Source organism: Lathamus discolor, chromosome 19 (genome assembly GCF_037157495.1).
Source record: "Lathamus discolor isolate bLatDis1 chromosome 19, bLatDis1.hap1, whole genome shotgun sequence".
In the NCBI taxonomy this organism is placed as follows: domain Eukaryota; kingdom Metazoa; phylum Chordata; class Aves; order Psittaciformes; family Psittacidae; genus Lathamus; species Lathamus discolor.
The window spans coordinates 4,954,337-4,971,889 of NC_088902.1; the positions used below are offsets into that span (position 1 = coordinate 4,954,337).

Sequence of the window (17,553 nt, forward strand, 5' to 3'; positions counted from 1 at the left end):
TTGAGGGGATGGTGCTGAAAGGGGTTCTTAGGGCCAAGCCCCAGACCCATCAGCAGGACCAAGGATGGCAGAAGCAGGCGATGGAGCTGGGGCAGACGGGGCTGAGTTCTGACTTCATTTGTCTCCAAAAAGCACCTTCTGAGTCATTGCTCAGAAGTGAGATCTGACCACCCCCGGGTATGCGGAGGCACCCCTCCTGCAACGCGGCTTTCCCATGCTTGTGGATTCCAGTCCTGGATTCAGCATCTCGACCAGGCGACCCCGCAGCCGGTCCTACCCATCCCGGGTTATAAATGCTCGACAGATGCAGCAGGACCAGTTGTTCCCAGCAGGAGAAGGGAAGCGGCGCTGCTCTGGGAACAGGTGCTTTGGCACATGGGAGTTATTTCTAGAGCTGCATCGCGGCTGGGCTGAGGTCTGGCACAAGCTTGAGCGATGGACGGGCTGTGCAGGGGCCTGGGTTGGTGCCCAGCGCTGCTCTGGGATGCTCAGTGCTGCTCTGGGATGCCCAGCGCTGCTGCGGGATGCCCAGCACTGCTCTGGGATGCACAGGGCTGGGGCTGATCATGGCATTGGTCTGTGTAGACGTCGTGGCGGAGCGCTGAGTAGAAGCTAGATGAGGTGGGACAATGAGGGGCATCCTCCTGATCACGACTGGGCATGAGCACGGCCATTCCTGCAGTTACTGCCCCTATTGCTGAAGCAGGTTGTGAATTACCCCTTTGAGCTGAGCTCCGTCTCAGGACCAGGAGAGAAACAGCCCGGCCGAGCCCAGATCATCCCTTTCCAGGGCACACTCTGCCCTTGGAGGGCTGGGCTGTGAAGTGTCATCGAGCTCTTGTGCTCTGGCTTGTGCAGGGCTGTAAATGTGAGATAACGGGATGTCCCTGCGAAGTGTCTGTGTCCCAACCGGGCTAAGAATAGTCACGAAGCCAGACGAGCTGAGCGTTGTAATTGGGCTCTTTTCCTGTGCCCTGAGCAAACACAGCACCCCGAGGCAGCTGGACATGGCTCCTGACAGCAGTTATCAGTGTTGCATGAGGCTGTGTCTAATCTCCTGCCTGCTATTTGGGGCGAGCAGTGATCCTGGGAGAGGAGGGGAGGGGGAACCTTATCTCTGTTGAGATAATGCTGTCAGAGCTGGGGACAGCTCAGGGCTCCCAGTGCTTTGGCGAGGCGCAGCATCTCTGTGCCTGTGTCCCAGGTGCTGGAGGACAGGCTGTGCTTGTCCTTATCTCCACTCCTAACTCTCTCCTTTTCCAATCTGCCTTGAATTCTGCCAGATAACCAGGCATGTCAGACTCTGAGGAGGTCATCGAAGAACAGGACCAGTAAGTGATGCGTTTTTAAGCAGCTTCTCTTTCTCCTTATTCCCACTTCCCCACAGGGTCACCGTCTTGCTTAGAGATGCCATTTGCCTCCAGCATAAAATCTCCTCACCCCATGCCCATCTGCACCACTGCTGAGACCCCCAGCAGTGGGGAGTCTTATGCTGGGGGCTGTACCAGCATGCACATAGCAAGGGACAGTCCTGACACTGGAAATGCTGCAACCTGAATCAGTGAGAGAGAGCTGGGAAAAGCTGATGGGGTTTTTGCTGCCACATCCAGAGCATCATTCCCCAAGGCCTAAATCTGAGGGCAACTTTTGCTGGTGAGGGCTGCTGGGCCATGAAGTGCACCCTGGAGCGAAGGGGCTCAATATCTGCGGTACATGGTTACAGGGATTAGTCCAAACACAGCTCCGACTCCTCATCCATCAGCAGAAAAAGTAGATCCGAATCCTTCCCTTACGTTTAAATGCCACGACAGACCTGCATGTCCTGGCAATCAGTCTGTGCTCTGTGCCCGGTGTCCCCTGGGCACTCCAAGGACAGACCGTGCATCTCCCCCACGGTCAGGAAAGGACTTTGAGGCAAAGCTGGGACGAGGGATGCCCCTTTCTAGGATGAGAGGCCGTGGTCACTTGATCTTCTCAGGCTGCAAAATGGTGCTGTGCTCTGCCCACTGCTGAAGCATCAGTTGAGCACTTTGAAGGGACTGATGGACACACGTGCCCCATTGTAACACCACAAATCCATGTTGTGCTTTGCAGGGAGCAGGAAGGTAAGAGGACGTGGACCATCTGCATCTGCCCTGAGGCTGAAGCAAAGAAATGATCCAAGCAGCTCCAATAACCTGCATCTCTTTCCCTTCCCTCTTTCCTGTGTGCACGTGTGCTCTCTGAAGAGGAGTACGTGGAAGAAGGTAGGTGCCTCATCGGTGCTTCTGAGAACCAAGAGACAAGTGTGGTTGGGTCAGTGTTTGCTTGGGTGGGTTCTGGTGGTAAGTTCCTTGATAGGAAGCACAGAATCATTAGGGTTGGAAGGGACCTCTGGAGCTCATCCGGTCCAAGGCAGGGCCACTGAGAGCAGGTTACACAGGAACGTGTCCAGGTGGGTTTTGAATGTCTCCAGAGAGACCCCTTTGTGATGGGTAACTCATGGCAAAGGAAACCATGCTCTGGATTTCTCCACCTGAAACATCAGTAGGATCAAAACCAGCCTGAGTTTTAATCAGGATCTTTTGTCCCTTGACTCAAAGCAGGGATGGGAATGCTGGGCTCAGCACAGGCAGAGGTGTGAGCCCAATAACTCAACAGGAGCTGGAGCCTCAGCTGAATGTATATTAATGATGCTCAAGCACAAAGCTCCAAGTGCCTCAGCCTGATGAAGCAGCAAAGCCCTTGGTGCACGCAGACACGCTGAGGCACATCTGGGCTGTGTGTTTGGGCTGCGTTTGGGAGCTGGGTTTTGCCGAGCCTCTTGCTGCTTCAGCCTCTTGCTGCTGCACAGCAAAGCATCCCAGGCACTAAAAGCAAAGGGACACGCAAAGGGGAAAGCCCTGCAGTGCTGGAGTGCTCATCTCATGCACACCATAGATACACTCCGCAGCTTCGTGGCATCCAACTAACCTCTGCACTTATTCCTTTCCCTCCTCCCTGGCTCAGAAGAGGAAGAATGGATAGAGGAAGAAGACGGTAGCTATTGCACCTTTCTTTATTTCATCTCTGCACTGCTGCTATGAATATGTCGGTGTGTCTTTTGCCTCTCCCTGGTTGGGAAATGGTTTTCTTTCATTCTTCCACTTCTATCTTTCAGTTCTTGCACTCCCCCCTCCCTGCCCTGCTGTGCTCTGTGTGTCTGCTCCTGTGTCTGTGGCTCCTCTCTTACACCAACCAATGTACGCCTGGTTTGCTGCCTTCTCTTCCTTTCCTCCTCTCTTGCTGGGGAACACAAGTCTTCCCAGGACCTGCGGGCTCCAGCACGGCTCTGCCCCCAGTGCAGGACTCTTGTGGGGATACTGCTCCCTCCAGTGGAAGAATGCTCGCACAGTGTCACAAATACGATTGGGAAGGTGCCAAAGGCACGTTCTCTGATGCCATCCGCTCTTGCTCTTCGCTGGGGCTAGAGGGGAGCAATAGAAATCACTCCCCTCCCAGCCTGGGCTATAGGAGCGTGATGAGCATAAGAGGGAATGAGGGACAAGCCGGGAGGGGCCGCGGATCTGCTGATGTGCACAAGCACAGAGCCCTGGGGAAGGGTTGGAGTGAAGCTCTTTGCTTCTTTCTCCTGTGGCTGCATCTCTGCTGGGTCTCTCATCTGGCTCCACGCTGCAGTTGTCCTGGGGGTCTGTAGGGAGCCAGGGGAGCAACGGCTCTCGGACTCACGCTGCCCGTTATTCCACAGGGCAGGAAGAGCAGGTAGAGGAAGCGGAGGAGGAGGCTGAAGAAACCAAGGCAGAAGGTGAGTGGTGGCTTTGCCAGCGAGCTCCCGTGGCCTGGCTCTGGGGTGCCGAGCAGGGTCTGGGATGTCCCAGCATGGTCAATAGCACAGAGGGCAGCTCCCACCTGTATTTCCCAGTGAGAAGATGTCAAACCTGGGCTGGCCTTTCCTGATGTCCTGAGTGCAGGGGCTCTGCAAGCATAAAGATAATGCTGTTTTCTGCTGGCTGGTGTCCAGCTCTCCAAAATAGTGCCAAAATTTAGTTCAGCTTCTTGCACCAGGAGATCCCATAGGGATCCCAGAGCTGGGGTCATGCTCTTCTGTGTTTCACCACTGAAAGACACTTGACTTCATGAGACCTCTTTGAAGCAGATGCAGTGACCTGATGTGTGCCCCGTGTTGTCATGGCTGGTGGGACAGGCTCAGATCCCAGATGCGCTCCCTGAGTTGGGGTGCTGGGGCTGTCCTCACCCATGGGTGCTCATATTCTCCCCATTGCCTTCAAAACAGAACAAGAAGATGAAACGAAAACACCAGGAGAAGGTAAAGCAGGAGCAGAGGACAGACAGTTTCAGCTATTTCGGCCCTGATCCCAGTCCCCCAAGACACTGGGCCCCTGTAACAGGGTTTTGGTGTTGAATTCATTTGCTGCTGGAAATGATAGAAAATCTGTGGTAACTGGTGCAGGGATGCCCTGGCCCCATTCTCTGCCAGGGCTGTGGAAGCAGGGTGCTTGCAGGAGGGATGGCTTTGTGCTGCCTAGGTAAGGAATTCACCCCAAATCCAGGAGAAGGTAGCACTACTTGCACCTCTGGGTTCCTCTTGGAGAGGAATACCTCCTGGTCTGTCTGTGCGTTAGGGATGCTCAAGAGGGAATGGCTTTCTCTGCCTTCATTCCGGAGGGATGGAGCTGGGTTTAGCAGAGGGGAACAGCCTGGTGGAACCACCCCACTGTGTCCCTGGTGCTGGCCTCCGGCAGCCAAAGCATCACATTTTCCACAGGTGGAGAGGGGGACCGAGAGCAGGAGCCTGGGGAAGGTGAAGTATCCATCCTTGTTGCTCTCTGGGGCGGGAGGCTCTGTCCCTTCACCTGCCTAAGGAGGTTCCAAACAGCTTTCTGCTCAGCCGGAAGCACCAGTGTGTGCCTCTGGTTCTGGCCCAGAGCTCATTGCCTCTTTGCTGGAGGAGAATCCATGGGGGAGAAGGGTGGCTCTGCTCAGTGTGGTGGGGTTTGGGTCAAGGTTGCCTCTGTGACACTGACATTGTCTTTCTCTCCTGTTCCTGGGGACCTGAAGGTGAATCGAAGCCAAAACCCAAGTAAGTGTCAATGTCAAGAGGAGCTGTGCCAGGGCAGAGGCTCTGTGTGATGGGCTTAGCGCCATGATCCAGAGAGGGCATGGGACATTGAGGTCTGAAAGCAGGAAAGCAGGGTGGGACTGGGACATGGAGAGAAAAAGAAGAGAAACGGGCAGACAGACAGAGAATAGGAAGGGGATCCTGAGGATGAGCTCTTTTGGCGGTTTTGAAGCATTTTTAGTGTTCCTTGGGGGAAGCTCATCTGCCCTTTGGCCCTGCAGCTGGAGAAACCCTGTGTGCACCCAAGCCTGGGGTACGGTCCATGGCACAGCCAGGGTCATGCTTCTGCAGCGTGTGCCTGGCCATGGATGGCACGAGGCAGGAGCTGTGAACCGTTGCCAGGAACATGCAGGTCCCCCTGGACCGCTGCAATGCCGCACTATGGGAGGCAGCTCTGTCCTCAGCCACAATCCCTTCATCTTTATGTGCCTCTATTGAGCATCCTCTGCCCCTCTCAAGCCTGCAGAGGATGAGCGTGGTTTCCATCTCTCTGTGCCAGATCACACAGTTCCTCTGTGCTCTGCTGGGTGAGCACTGGGGTGCCTGCCAGCACCAGGGTGCCTGGCAAAGGCTCGTGGCCAAGTTGCCTGCAGCTTGCAGAGTTATTCCAGCCATGCGGGCGCCTTGGAGTGCTTCCCGGGAATGCTGCGGGTCTTCCTCTGAAGCTGTCCAGCTGGCAATGGCCAGCAAGCAGGATTACACCTCCCTGTCCTCAGAGTGTGCTCTGCATCCCTGGGGACCGTGAGGTTCAGAGAGGAGGGCTGGGTAGATCAGCACCTGGCTGAAAGGCACCGTCCTGTCCCAGGTACTGGCTGCAGGCTCACCCTCCTCCTCCTCACCTTCCTGCAGGGTCTTTATGCCAAACCTGGTGCCTCCCAAAATCCCAGATGGCGAGAGACTGGATTTTGATGTAAGTAGTGCACAAGATGTCACCCCTGCGAGGTACCCAGCAGCTCCTGGAGGGCTTCACTCATGGGGGCCACCACTGCTACTTCTGTCTGGTGCAGGACATCCACCGCAAGCGCATGGAGAAGGACCTGAACGAACTGCAGGCTCTCATTGAAGCGCACTTTGAGAGCAGGAAGAAGGAGGAAGAGGAGCTCATGTCCCTCAAGGACAGGATTGTATGTATGCAGCCTTCCCCCAGCTGTGATCCTTCCCCCATGGCCCTGACAGAAAGACCTGACACATCCCATGTCCCTGCTAGACAAAGCCTGAGATCTGAGCCAGATTTTGTCCCCTAGTGCCTGGAAAGCCCTTGGCCTGGCTGCCATGATGCTGCGGTGCCTTTCCCCATGGTCACTGCTCCGCATGCTCTCTTAGGAGACGTGAGAGCAGCAGCTCTTCCCCTGGGGCTCTCAGAGGGGTCAGGGATGTGTCCCTATGGACAGCGAGGATGCAGTGTCCAAGCCAATGTCCTCTCCTTCTGCAGGAAAAGCGGCGAGCGGAGAGGGCTGAGCAGCAGCGAATCCGCAGCGAGAGGGAGAAGGAGCGACAAGCCCGCATGGCTGTGAGTGTGCCCCCAGGGATGGAACTCGGGATGCTCCATGGGCAGCTCCAGCCTGGCCATGGAGCACACGGGAGCCTGAGCTGTCCATGAGGTCTCTGTCCTGACCCACTTCTGACCCTGGCAGGAAGAAAGAGCTCGCAAAGAGGAAGAGGAGGCGCGGAAGAAGGCTGAGGAGGAAGCGCGGAAGAAGAAGGCTTTCTCCAACATGCTGCATTTTGGAGGCTACATGCAGAAGGTGTGATCCCACCCTGGGTGGTTGCAATGCAGGGGCTGGTGCTCCTGGGAAGGGCTCAGCCGCGGGCTGGCCTCGCAGCACTGCTCTTGGGTCACAGCAGCAGCGAGAGAGCCAAAGTGAGCTGCGAGCTCTGCTTTGAAGATGCTGGTCGGGGTCCGGCCTCACCTCGTGGACAGGAACAGGGGTGGGGGGTGTCTTGTCCACTATTGCCAAGGTTTCCTTAAGGATGTTAAGGACCTCGTGTGCTTCCAGCGTCCCCAGAGCTGAGGGTGTTGGGGCAGAGCTGGGGATGGGGATAGAGGGAAGGTTGAGCAGATTTCCTTGCCTCCAATGGGCTGCTGGTTTCCTCAGTCAGAGAAAAAGGGGGGGAAGAAGCAAACGGAGCGGGAAAAGAAGAAGAAGATCCTCAGCGAGCGGCGGAAGCCCCTGAACATCGACCACCTCAATGAGGACAGGCTGAGGTGAGCACCGGCTCTCCAGGACAGGAGCTCTGCTCTGCGGCAGCATCCTGGGCTGGGGCTGCAGCCTCGACAAGAGGGTGATGGGCTGTGACACCCCAGCGGGGACAGGGGCTGTGTGGCTCTGCCAGGCTGCTGCTGACAGCCGTAGCCATCAGAGGGAGCCACGCTTCCACGCATGGGACGTGCATGTCCCCGTCTGTCCCAGCCTCCCCCATGGCTCTGGTCCGTGCGTGGGACTGGCATTGCCGCATGTGTCACACATCCCCATCTGGGCACAGAGCCTGCACGTCGGTGGCATCACTGCCCTGTCCCCTGCGGTGAGCCACGTCCCTTTCCTGCACTGACCCCTTCCCACAGGGACAAGGCCAAGGAGCTGTGGCAAAGCATCCGTGACCTGGAGGCGGAGAAGTTTGACCTGCAGGAGAAGTTCAAGCGGCAGAAATACGAGGTGAGCTCAGTCAGCCCCGTGTGCCTGGCTGCTGCTCCTGCTCCCCATCGAGGCCATGGGGAGGGGGCTGTCTGACTGACCCTGCTGTCACAGGGAAGCTGCTTGCATCAGGAAAGGACTGTGCCCCCAGGGTGCATGGGGTGACAGACACCCAACAGGCTCTGCACTGAGAGCAAAGCCACAGCCTCCTCCTTTATGGAGATTTTGTCCTCAGTGGAGCTGTTGGGGACAAAAACCTCAACAGAGCAAGCGCAGAGGAGGCCATGAGGATGCTCAGGGGCTGGAGCATCTCCTGTATGGAGCCAGGCTGAGAAAGTCGGGGCTGTTCAGCCTGGAGAAGAGAAGCTGCGTGGAGACCTCAGAGCAGCTTCCAGTGTCTGAAGGGGGCTAAAAGGGTGCTGGGGAGGGGCTCTTCATCAGGGACTGTAGTGACAGGACAAGGGGTAATGGGTTCAGACTGAAACGGGAAGTTCAGGTTGGATCTAAGGCAGAAGCTGTTCCCTGTGAGGGTGCTGAGGCGCTGGCACAGGGTGCCCAGAGAAGCTGTGGCTGCCCCATCCCTGGCAGTGCTCAAGGCCAGGTTGGACACAGGGGCTTGGAGCAAGCTGCTCCAGTGGAAGGGGTCCCTGCCCGTGGCAGGGGTTGGAGCTGGAGGAGCTTTAAGGTCCCTTCAACACAAACCAGGCTGGGGTTCTGTGAGCCAGGATGAAACCAACCCCGGCAAAGCTGAGCACACAGCTATGAAATGCTGGAGGATGTGGCAGGCGGTGCAAGGGGCTGTGTGGTGGCCCTGTGACCACCCAGCTCCTGGGAGCAAGTCCTTTGCACCCCAACAGGCTTCCTGCTGTGCTGCACATCACAGCCCTGCGCTGAACCCCATGCAAGGGGAGGGAGAGCAGTGAGGAATCTGCATCCTCACCCTGTCCCCCATCCCTGGCTGGGTGTGGGGCATCCTGCCCAGCCTCAGCACCCGCCTGCATTTCTCTTGCAGATCAACGTCCTCCGAAACCGTGTCAGTGACCACCAGAAAGTGTAAGTCCCGGGCAGGCTCAGCATCCCTCCTCCTGCCTTTCCAGCTCCCTGCTCCCCTGGCTCCACTTCCCTCCCTGGGTACCTCCTGCCCCTCTGGTACTCTCACAGAGCCATCTCCTGTCCTTCCCACTCCTGCCTTTGGTCCCACTGGTACCCAGTGCTCATGGACCTGTAGGCCTGGCCCAGCATCGATGCTGCTCTGCTGCTGTTGACAGACCCAAGCCATTGCCTCCCACCTCCACCAAGCTTCCTCCTGCCCCAGGCACCCCAGATGGGGATGGACCCTGGGGAGACCCCACCTCTGCATATGGAGCCTTGTGTCCTGGGGGGTCCTACCAGCCTCCATCAGCCTCCATCCCTGTAGGGGCTCTGCCCAGCATCTCAGGGAGGGTGCTGGAGACTCCAGCTTGTGTAGGAAGGGAAATCCCATGGGCTGAGGGAGCTGTGCAGGAGAGCCTGTCCCCGTGCCCGTGTTCCCTGCCCAGGACAGGGGGACCCTTTGTATTAGGGCAGAGAGGGGTGTTTAACTCCCAGCCTTGGGAGCACCATGCTGCTCTCACATCCCTGCTGTCACCTCACATGAGAGGTGCTCAGCCTGCCCCGTGTGCCAGGTAGCAGCATCTCCCACCTGCTTACACCAAATCTCTCTTCTCTTCCGCCCCATCACGGCCTGTTACTGCAGCAAAGGGTGAGTACAGCCACTTCCCCAGTGCTGTGTGTCTCCCAGTGCATGTGTGCTGCATAGACACTGGGGCTAGCAGTAGGGCTGACGGAGGAGGCAATGCCAAGTATTGGCAGCCAAAGCTGCTGTGGTGACCCTCAGGATGACACGCCAGTAATGCCCTTCACTGTCCACCTGAGCTTCCTCCTCCTCTTCCTCCTCCTCTCAGCTGATCTGTGCCCACAGCAGTGTCTGTTCCCCTGATCCTGGTTAAGGAGGTTGATGTGGTGGGTCCTGACTAACATCACCACAGCTTCTGGTTCTTGAGAGATGGATCCTGCAGCCGCTTTTGTCCCTCTGCCACCAGAGATCCAACTTGTTGATTCCTTTCTGAAGGAATCTTGGGAGGGAGAAATACGGGAAGGGAATTGAGGGTCCTTAGAGACACCTGGCAAAATGCATGAGCTTCTTCCATAGAACCCCAAAACACATAGATGCAATGACTCAGGTTCCAAGGTTTTACCTGGGGCCACTGAGGACCTTCTTCCCCCCAGTGAGCATCAACTGGAGATGACTTATCCCCCCTTTCACAGTCACTAATGCCATTTTACATGCACTTCTCTCCTTCCCTCCCAGGTCAAAGGCTGCCCGTGGGAAGACCATGGTAGGTGGCCGGTGGAAATAGATGCTCAGGAGGCGAAGGCGGCTCAGCCGTGGGGAGGTGTGTGGCCTTTGGTCCACCATCTGCCTTCCCCACCTCTTGGAGCCAGCACCGCACGCCCTCCCACTGCAGAGGGCTTGCCGGGCCTGGCTGCAGGCGCAGCGCTGCCTGCTTGGGCAGATGCTTCACAAGGCGCCGTTTCCCACCTCCACACCCCCCGCTGATGTTGTGTCTGTAAATAAAGAGAACAGGGACGGGGTCAGGGTCTTGTCTCCATCCTGAAGCCCTAAGCCCAAAGGAAGCAGGCGCAGGACAGAGCTCGGCTGAGCAGCGCAGCTCCTTGGGGTGCAGGAGGATGCAGCAGCCATTCAGGACCTCCTGAACATCGTCCCCTTGCCTCACAGCATCTCACACCTGCAGTGCTTGGGAGGTTTTGGAACAGACCCCGGTGGTCTGACTGCTCTTCCTGTGGCAAACCTCGTTATGGACCCTTTAGCTCCTGCTTTTGCTGTACCAGACCCCCCTTGCTCGGCTCTGAGTCAGGGTTGGCCCTGTGGGACAGCATGGGTAGGGGTGCTGCTTCCAAGCCTATTGGTGCATGGATTAAACAAACCCAGCTCCAGGCCATTATAACTCATATTTCCACCTCTTCCTAAAGGGCCCAGACCAACTGTGTTCGCCTCCTCTGCATGTTTCTGACAGCACACAGCAAAGGTTTGAGAAAAAATCAGTGTGGGGAGACCATTCCTCTGTCCTTCCAGGTGTGCAGATCTCTTTCGTCTAGCCGTAGGCATCTCTGAAGCATGCTTCCACTTGCAGTGCCCGTGGTGGCGCATCAGCTGCATAATCCTGAGTTCCTGCTGCATGGATCTGGACAGCATGACCGTTTCCTGGGGCAAGCTGTCCCATGCAGTTGTTAAACCTCATCTGTGAGGCGTTTCCAGAGCAGAGGGGAAGGAATAGGTGCAGAGGATGGTTGATCTTTGAAGGGTTCTTGTCCCTTGGCAAGACGTTTTGTCTCCCCTCTTGCTGGGGCTGCCTGTCCTCTCTGTCCCAGACCTGGGGAGGTGTGAGCATCCTTGAAGTTTTCTCTCTTATGCTGCGGGTTGGATGATGACTTGTTTTGCCTGTTTCAACACATGCCATCAGGTTTTGGGGAACAAGCCTCTGGGAAGCCTCAGCTTTAGTAACCAGCAAGTGGAGGGTAAACAGGCCTCAAAACCGAGGTGGGGAGGGATGAACTTGATGCCTTAAGGGGATGAGGGAGGACCGCGAGGATCAGGAGGGGCTGGAGCACCTCCTGTACAGACAGGCTGAGAACATTGGGGCTGGAGAAGAGAAGCTGCGTGGAGACCTCAGAGCAGCTTCCAGTGTCTGACAGGGGCTACAAGGATGCTGGAGAGGGGCTCTGCATCAGGGACTGGAGCGGTAGGACAAGGGGCGATGGGTTCAGAGTGGAACAGGGGAAGTTCAGCTCGGATCTGATGTCAGAGGAGAGCGGAGCGCCCAGGGCCCAAAGCTGGGAAATAAACACCCCCTTTCCCCAGGCTCCCACCCTCAACACCTCCCCGGCAGCGCCGGTGCCCGGTGCGGCTCCGCGGCCCCGCAGCCGCTCTGCCCGTCCCTGCGGGGCCGGCAGCGCCCAGGGGTGGGGGTACGGAGACACTCCCTGCTTCCCACAGCGATGCCTGTCCCGGCAGCGCGCTGGAGCCCCGCCAGCCCGGCTCCCGCTGCGCCGGGGCCGAAACCTGCCCCGGTGGCACCGCCGTGCCAGCGGAGCTGAGTCAGCGCCCAGCCCTGCCACCGGCCTCCCCCCCGCGCCCGCGGGGCTCCGCTCGGGCAGGGCAGAGGAGCCCTTTGCAATAGGAGCATAGAACGGCTGGGGTCGGAAGGGATCTTAAAGCTCATCTAATCCATAACCGCCCGCGATGAGCAGGGACATCTTCAACCAGAGCGGGTTGCTCAGAACCACATCCAGCCTGGCCTGGGATGTCTCCGGGGATGGGGCATCCACCACCTCCCTGGGCAATCTGTGCCCCTCTCACTGTAAAGGATTTTATCCTCGCACCCAGCCTGTATTTCCCCTCTTTCAGTTTAAAACCACCCCCCCACCCCATCCTGTTGCAGCAGACCCTGCTAGAAAGTCTCTCCTCATCTTTCTCATAGGCCCCTTTAAAGTACCGAAAGGGCACTCAAGTGGATGAGTTGAGACTTACCAGGGGCTGGCCATGCTGCTGTGAGCTGCAGAGCGAGGACCCCTGGCAGCAGTCCTTGGAGGGTCATGCAGGGTGCTAACAACCTCGCAGTGCCAGGTTGTTGTGGAGATCTGCCGTGCACTCGTGTCCTGCAGCACTGCAGTGTGGTCCCAATGTCCCCATGGGCAGCAGAACCTCTGGATGCCAGGTCAAAGCACCAGCACCTTCTGGAGTGTGGTAAGGACAGAGAGCTCTGTTCCCCTCCCTAGCAGAGCATCTTCCCTCCAGGAGCTATAAGATATAGCATCCTCTAGCATGTTGCAGAGGAACAGCACCTTTTGCTGTTGCGTGCTAACATCCTTCATTCTGTGGTCCTTTGAGGAGCAGCCCTTCTGGAGCACAGAACGTGAACACAGTGTCCACTCGAGGGCAGTTCTGGTGTCTCAGCCAAAACACTGCACAAGGATCAGGTTGAGTCCCACACTGTGCAGTGCAGGATGCCAGGGTCCTTTCGCCTTTTCTACTTGACACTCCTCTATTAGAGGAGTCTATTAGTCTATCAGTCTCCTCTATTAGAGACTAAATGGTCTTTAAGTCCCCTTCCAACACAAGCCATTTTATGATTCTATGAAAAGACTGCAGATAATGAAGCAGTCCAGGCTCTGACGGCTTGCACGTTGGGCCTAACAACAGGCTGCGTTTTGAAAGAGAGAAACAGGATGTAAATGTTCAATTCGGAAACACCTTCCAGACCTGGAGCTCCCATCTTCCGAGTCCCAAGCCATCGTGTTGCTGTGTGATGGGCTTCCTCAGCACCTCCCTGCAGGGCAGGTCCGTTTGTTCCTGCAAGCATCTGACGTTAGCAAGGCTTTTTTATGGTTATTTTTAAATGCCTTATAAAACTTTAGGTTTCATTTAAGATCTTAACCCTGTAAATCACTGCCTATAGCAGCTAATTCATAGGTATCAATTAATCACCTTTAATTGGTTAAAGTCATCCACGGTTTGTGCTGATTCCACAAATGTGTTAAATCATCAATGAAGTCTTTAATGCACCACAAGCACAGTTTAGCATCTACGCAATGACCCATGTCCTTGAAACAAGTGCCGCTGACAAAGCAGGCAGCAATGCTCTGGGATGGAAAGGAAGAGGCTTTAGCTGTTGTCTGGAAGCAGCATTTTATTGGCACTTAGTGGAAGGAAAATAAGCTTCCTGGTGATGTCTGAATCACTGCTTTTGCATGTGCTCTCATGCCCAGGTTTCTGCTGAAGTCCCTGGTGTAAACTACGCTCTTTGGCAAAGGGCAGCCACCACCAGCAGGAGCACTGCGATGCTGAGACAGAGATCAGCCATTTGCCCAGCGTTGGATCCATAAGGTACATGACTGGTAAAGGCAATGCTGAGCACCAGAGCTGCATGGTATCACCTCTGGGGAAACCCCTAGAACATGAGGCCCAGAGCCCCACGTTTGGAGTTCTGAGGCCAGGTGTCTTCAGAAAGAGATGGAGCGATGAAGGGTGAGCTTGGGGGCTTCGCCTTCAGACCTGGCATGACCCACGCCTGGGAAGATCCGCATTGCACAGCAGTTCTCCGTGTTTGTCTTCATGCATGAAATAAAGCTGCTAGCAGCTGGTCTGCTGTAGATGATTCAATTGCACTGCCAGACCCAGGAGTGCCTGATCCCGGCCCTGAGATGCCACCACCACTTCCTAATCCCAGGATGGCACCACAACCACCTAATCATTGCAACCAGCCCGCATGGTGCGGCTGCCTGGGTTCATGCTGATGGAGCCTGATGCTGCTGAGCAGCTCAGCACCTATGGTGCAAATGGGGTTTTACGCAGCTTGCCTCTGAGGCTAAGTCTTAAGCAAAGGACACAGAGGAGGAGGGAAGAGCAGCAGAGGAAGGCAGCACATCCCTTATCTAACAGCTTGGAGGTTACAGCACTTGCTGGCAAGGTGGAAGATTCAAGTTCCTATCTCTCCTTAGTCTGATAGGAGATGGCTTTGAGCTCTGATTTTTAACCCCAGCTGAGCTGCAGCCTTCAGTGCTGTCTTTATGTGACGCTGATTTATAACGCCAGCGCTACAACTGATGCCTTAGATTGTGGCATGGTGCAATATTGAGATCACCCCACTGACAGCGCTCTCCTGCTTTCGGAAGTGCTGTGAGCAGCTCGTCCCTTTTATCTGCACCCGTAAACAAACCCAGTCACAGAGCAATAAATCTGGCTTTGATATCCTGACAAAGATGGAACACTTTGATCCCGGGGAACTTTGATCTTCCACTGTGAACCAGATGCTGCTGATTAGCTGTAAAAATAGAGCAATTATTCTAACTTCTCCGGTGGTGCGGTGCTACACTGGGAGCTGTCAGGGTGTCAGCTGTGTGCCGCGCCACACCGCACGCTGAGATTGACACAACATGAAATTCGAGTCAGTTCGGTAAGTCTCAAATTCTGCTGATTTTAATTTTTTTTTTTTTTTGGAAAAACATATAATGGAAAGGGAGCCTTTGGCTTTGGGAGGTTTTTCCCCCTCAGTTTTTGTTCAGACCACTGTTTCAAACACTTTGATATAATCACAAGCAGAATCACCCTGGGCGAAGACTAAGAAGCACTTCTGGGTGCTGGAAGAGGTGCCCAAAGGCCCTTCCAGGAGGATAGGTCTCCCTCCCTGGGCTGAGCATCTCGGGGATATCCCCATCACCCTCCTTGGTGCTCCATGGATGCCACGTTGGATTGGCTGCTCCATGGTGGAGCAGCCACAGCATGGAGGAGATGTCAGCACTGCACAGTTCCAGATCTCTCAGCAGGATCCCTGGAAACCATAAGCTTCAGCCAGGGCTCAACTTGCTGCTCCTCCAGCCGCACGATGTAAACCAGGCTCTGTGCGTCCGGATTCATCCCAGCTCACAGCGATGCTCAGCCAGTGCACTCATCTCCTGGTTTAGATTCCAGCTCTCTCCTGGCAGGGGGCAGAGATCAATATCTCCAAAAGGTGATTCAGTGTTGGGTGACCTGGCAGGGCAAAGCCAGGAGGACGGGGTCCTGGCTGGAAGGAGCTCACTGCAGCAGGATGGGTTGTCACTGCAGCTCCTGGTTATTTGCTCAATGGGGCAGTTAGTCCTGTAAGTTCCTAAGCCCTGTGATTAACTCCAGCCATCCAAACGTTATCATCGCGAAGGACGAGCAGCTAAAGGATTCTGGAAGTTACTGGCATTTCCCTGTGGCTGCAGGGAAATCCCAGTTTAGCTTGCAGGCCCTTGGGCTAAGGGCAGGATAAACCTACCACACACAACCCATAGGAGGAACTGTATTTTGGGGAAAGAAAGAAAGAAAAGCGATGCAAAAGTCCCCAGACCTTCTGCCCACAAACCAGGTGAGGGACCAAAGGGCAGCAATCGCAGTCTGCTCCACGTCTCAGCTGTGGGTGGCTCCATGGGGCATAGCATGAATACCAACCCTGGGTGTTTCATGGAGACAAAACTCGTCCATGGATTTTTTCCCAGACCTCAGTGTCCCAAGACAGATATTTTGGAAACCTGGCCCTGAGCTCTATGGAGAAGCATTTGGCCCAAAAGTGCTGCCTCGCAGATGCGAGAGCTTCAGCTCCAGAAAGGTTTCCCTGAGGCACCTCAATCCTTTAGTGGAAGCTGCAGATTTGAACTGGGCTTTCTAACACCTTGGGCAAAGCAGAGGGGCAGAAAGTGCTTCATTGCAAGGTCCTTGGCACACCGGGTGGGATGGATGCTTGCATTACAGTGGGGACATTGTACGTTGACATCCCAGCATCCCTGGGACTGAGGGGTTGTGAGATGGGGCTGGCATCCCTGAAGCGTGTCCTTGGATTTGGTGAGGCTCTCACCTTTTACAAACCCCACAGCCGCACTTGCTCCCCAGCAGTACCCCACAACCTGTGGGCTGAAATCTGCAGAGGATGTGGGGAAACTGGGTTTTATTTGGTCTGTCCTGTAAAGGTTGTGCCTCAGAGGCAGAGCAGGGATGTTTCCTGGTGGAAATAGAAGCAGCTACGCAGGAGTTTCCAAGGCAAAATTCTTGGCTTGAAATGCCTAAATTCTTCCACAGGGCTGGGTCTCTGACTTCATTTACCCATAGAAAAACCCATGACGTTCTCATCTCTCTTTTGCTCAGGTAAATGTGACCCGTGCTCCCCAAAAGCCAAGGACCTGCAAGAGAAGTCACATTCTTGTGGAAGCAGATAATTGGCCCAAAGCAAGGAATAGGTGAGCTGGGACTTCAACACAGCTCTGTAAGATGCAGACACAGCTCCAAAGCCAGGTCCTCAGCACCCAGGGTTACGTTAAGGAAAGCCAATTCCGCACTAACAGACCCTGGTTCTTCCTGGTTTAATGGTCTTGGAAAAAGGCTGTTTGCAAGTGAAGTCTTCCGGAGCGGATCGGGATGAGCTTTGCCATGGGACTGTTAGCTCAGCACTTTCAAGCGCCCATGCAGATTAAAAGGAGGAAGCCACACGGTTTGGTTTTGGGGCATTCCTGTCAAGCTGTTGCTCTTTTGAAGTCACTGGGGCTTCTCCTGGGCTGGGTCCATCCGCAAGGCTCACAGCCCTGGAATGTGGCTGGGGATCGGTGTGACCCGTCGGGGCAGTGAGCAGACCTTCCTCCAGAAGGAGTTTTCACTCAAACCTGCACAGAGCTGTTGCAAGCGGGTTGATTCACGGGGTTTCTCAGCTCTTAGTCATGAGCTTCTGCTCTGGACAGTTAATTAGTTTGTTCTTGAGGAGAGCTTTGAAGATGCAAAGCAGGCTGGGAAAGTGAAGTGTTATTAGCTCATTATCTGCAATCTTTGTCTTTTTGTGACAGTGCAATGAAGTCCAGGCTCAGCCCCAGATGCTTAACAGCACTCAAAGCTGAAGTGTCCACACGCCCAGTTCTATCCTTGTTCAGTGCAGCTCTTTGCCAAAGCTCAGTGCCTCTTTAGACTAAAGCTCCTTAGCACCAGGCAGGCAGAGTGGGATGGGTTAGCATCCCTCTACTGATAATAGCCAGGGACTAAGATTTAGCCCAACCCTGGCAGGATATATGATCACTTGGAATCTGGACTATTCGTTTCAGTCTTCTTCTTACTAATTTCCACTTGGACGTAAAAAGGAAGAATGAGGCCAATGGGGTTTTTAATATGTGATCTGAGTGTATTAGGGATCCAGTTCAGCATCTGAGAACCTGAAATCTTTACAGAGCACTAAAACT

The 17,553-nt window shown here is 55.3% G+C and overlaps 1 protein-coding gene and 1 long non-coding RNA gene across 3 annotated transcripts; both read left to right on the forward strand.

Annotated features, from left to right (window-relative positions):
- The first annotated feature begins 2,170 nt into the window (after nt 1-2,170).
- TNNT2 (troponin T2, cardiac type) lies at nt 2,171-10,389 on the forward strand. 2 transcript variants are annotated; one of them, XM_065698359.1, is made up of 12 exons: nt 2,171-2,246; nt 3,728-3,784; nt 4,274-4,306; nt 5,059-5,080; nt 5,969-6,029; nt 6,127-6,243; nt 6,552-6,629; nt 6,754-6,864; nt 7,216-7,325; nt 7,683-7,773; nt 8,765-8,805; nt 10,103-10,389. In XM_065698359.1, the coding sequence occupies exons 5-12, from the start codon at nt 5,976-5,978 to the stop codon at nt 10,149-10,151; spliced, it is 651 nt and encodes a 216-aa protein (XP_065554431.1). In that variant the 5' UTR covers nt 2,171-2,246; nt 3,728-3,784; nt 4,274-4,306; nt 5,059-5,080; nt 5,969-5,975; the 3' UTR covers nt 10,152-10,389. The 2 variants fall into 2 exon arrangements, with proteins under 2 accessions (XP_065554431.1, XP_065554428.1); XM_065698356.1 differs by lacking the exons at nt 2,171-2,246; nt 3,728-3,784 and adding an exon at nt 4,766-4,801 and having other exon boundaries at nt 4,282-4,306.
- A 2,087-nt stretch (nt 10,390-12,476) lies between these two features.
- LOC136023792 (uncharacterized) lies at nt 12,477-16,804 on the forward strand. The gene is made up of 3 exons (XR_010616702.1): nt 12,477-12,559; nt 13,582-13,699; nt 16,478-16,804. It is a non-coding gene; the product is annotated as an uncharacterized LOC136023792 (long non-coding RNA).
- The last annotated feature ends 749 nt before the right edge of the window (nt 16,805-17,553 follow it).

What these genes read in the sequence shown, in the direction of transcription:
- TNNT2 (XM_065698359.1), top strand. Translation starts at nt 5,976, where the DNA reads ATGCCAAACCTGGTGCCTCCCAAAATCCCAGATGGCGAGAGACTGGAT. An exon ending in TTGGAGGCTACATGCAGAAG is followed by an intron (nt 6,865 to 7,215) that starts GTGTGATCCCAC and finishes TGGTTTCCTCAG; the next exon opens with TCAGAGAAAAAGGGGGGGAA. An exon ending in GTCAGTGACCACCAGAAAGT is followed by an intron (nt 8,806 to 10,102) that starts GTAAGTCCCGGG and finishes CTTCCCTCCCAG; the next exon opens with GTCAAAGGCTGCCCGTGGGA.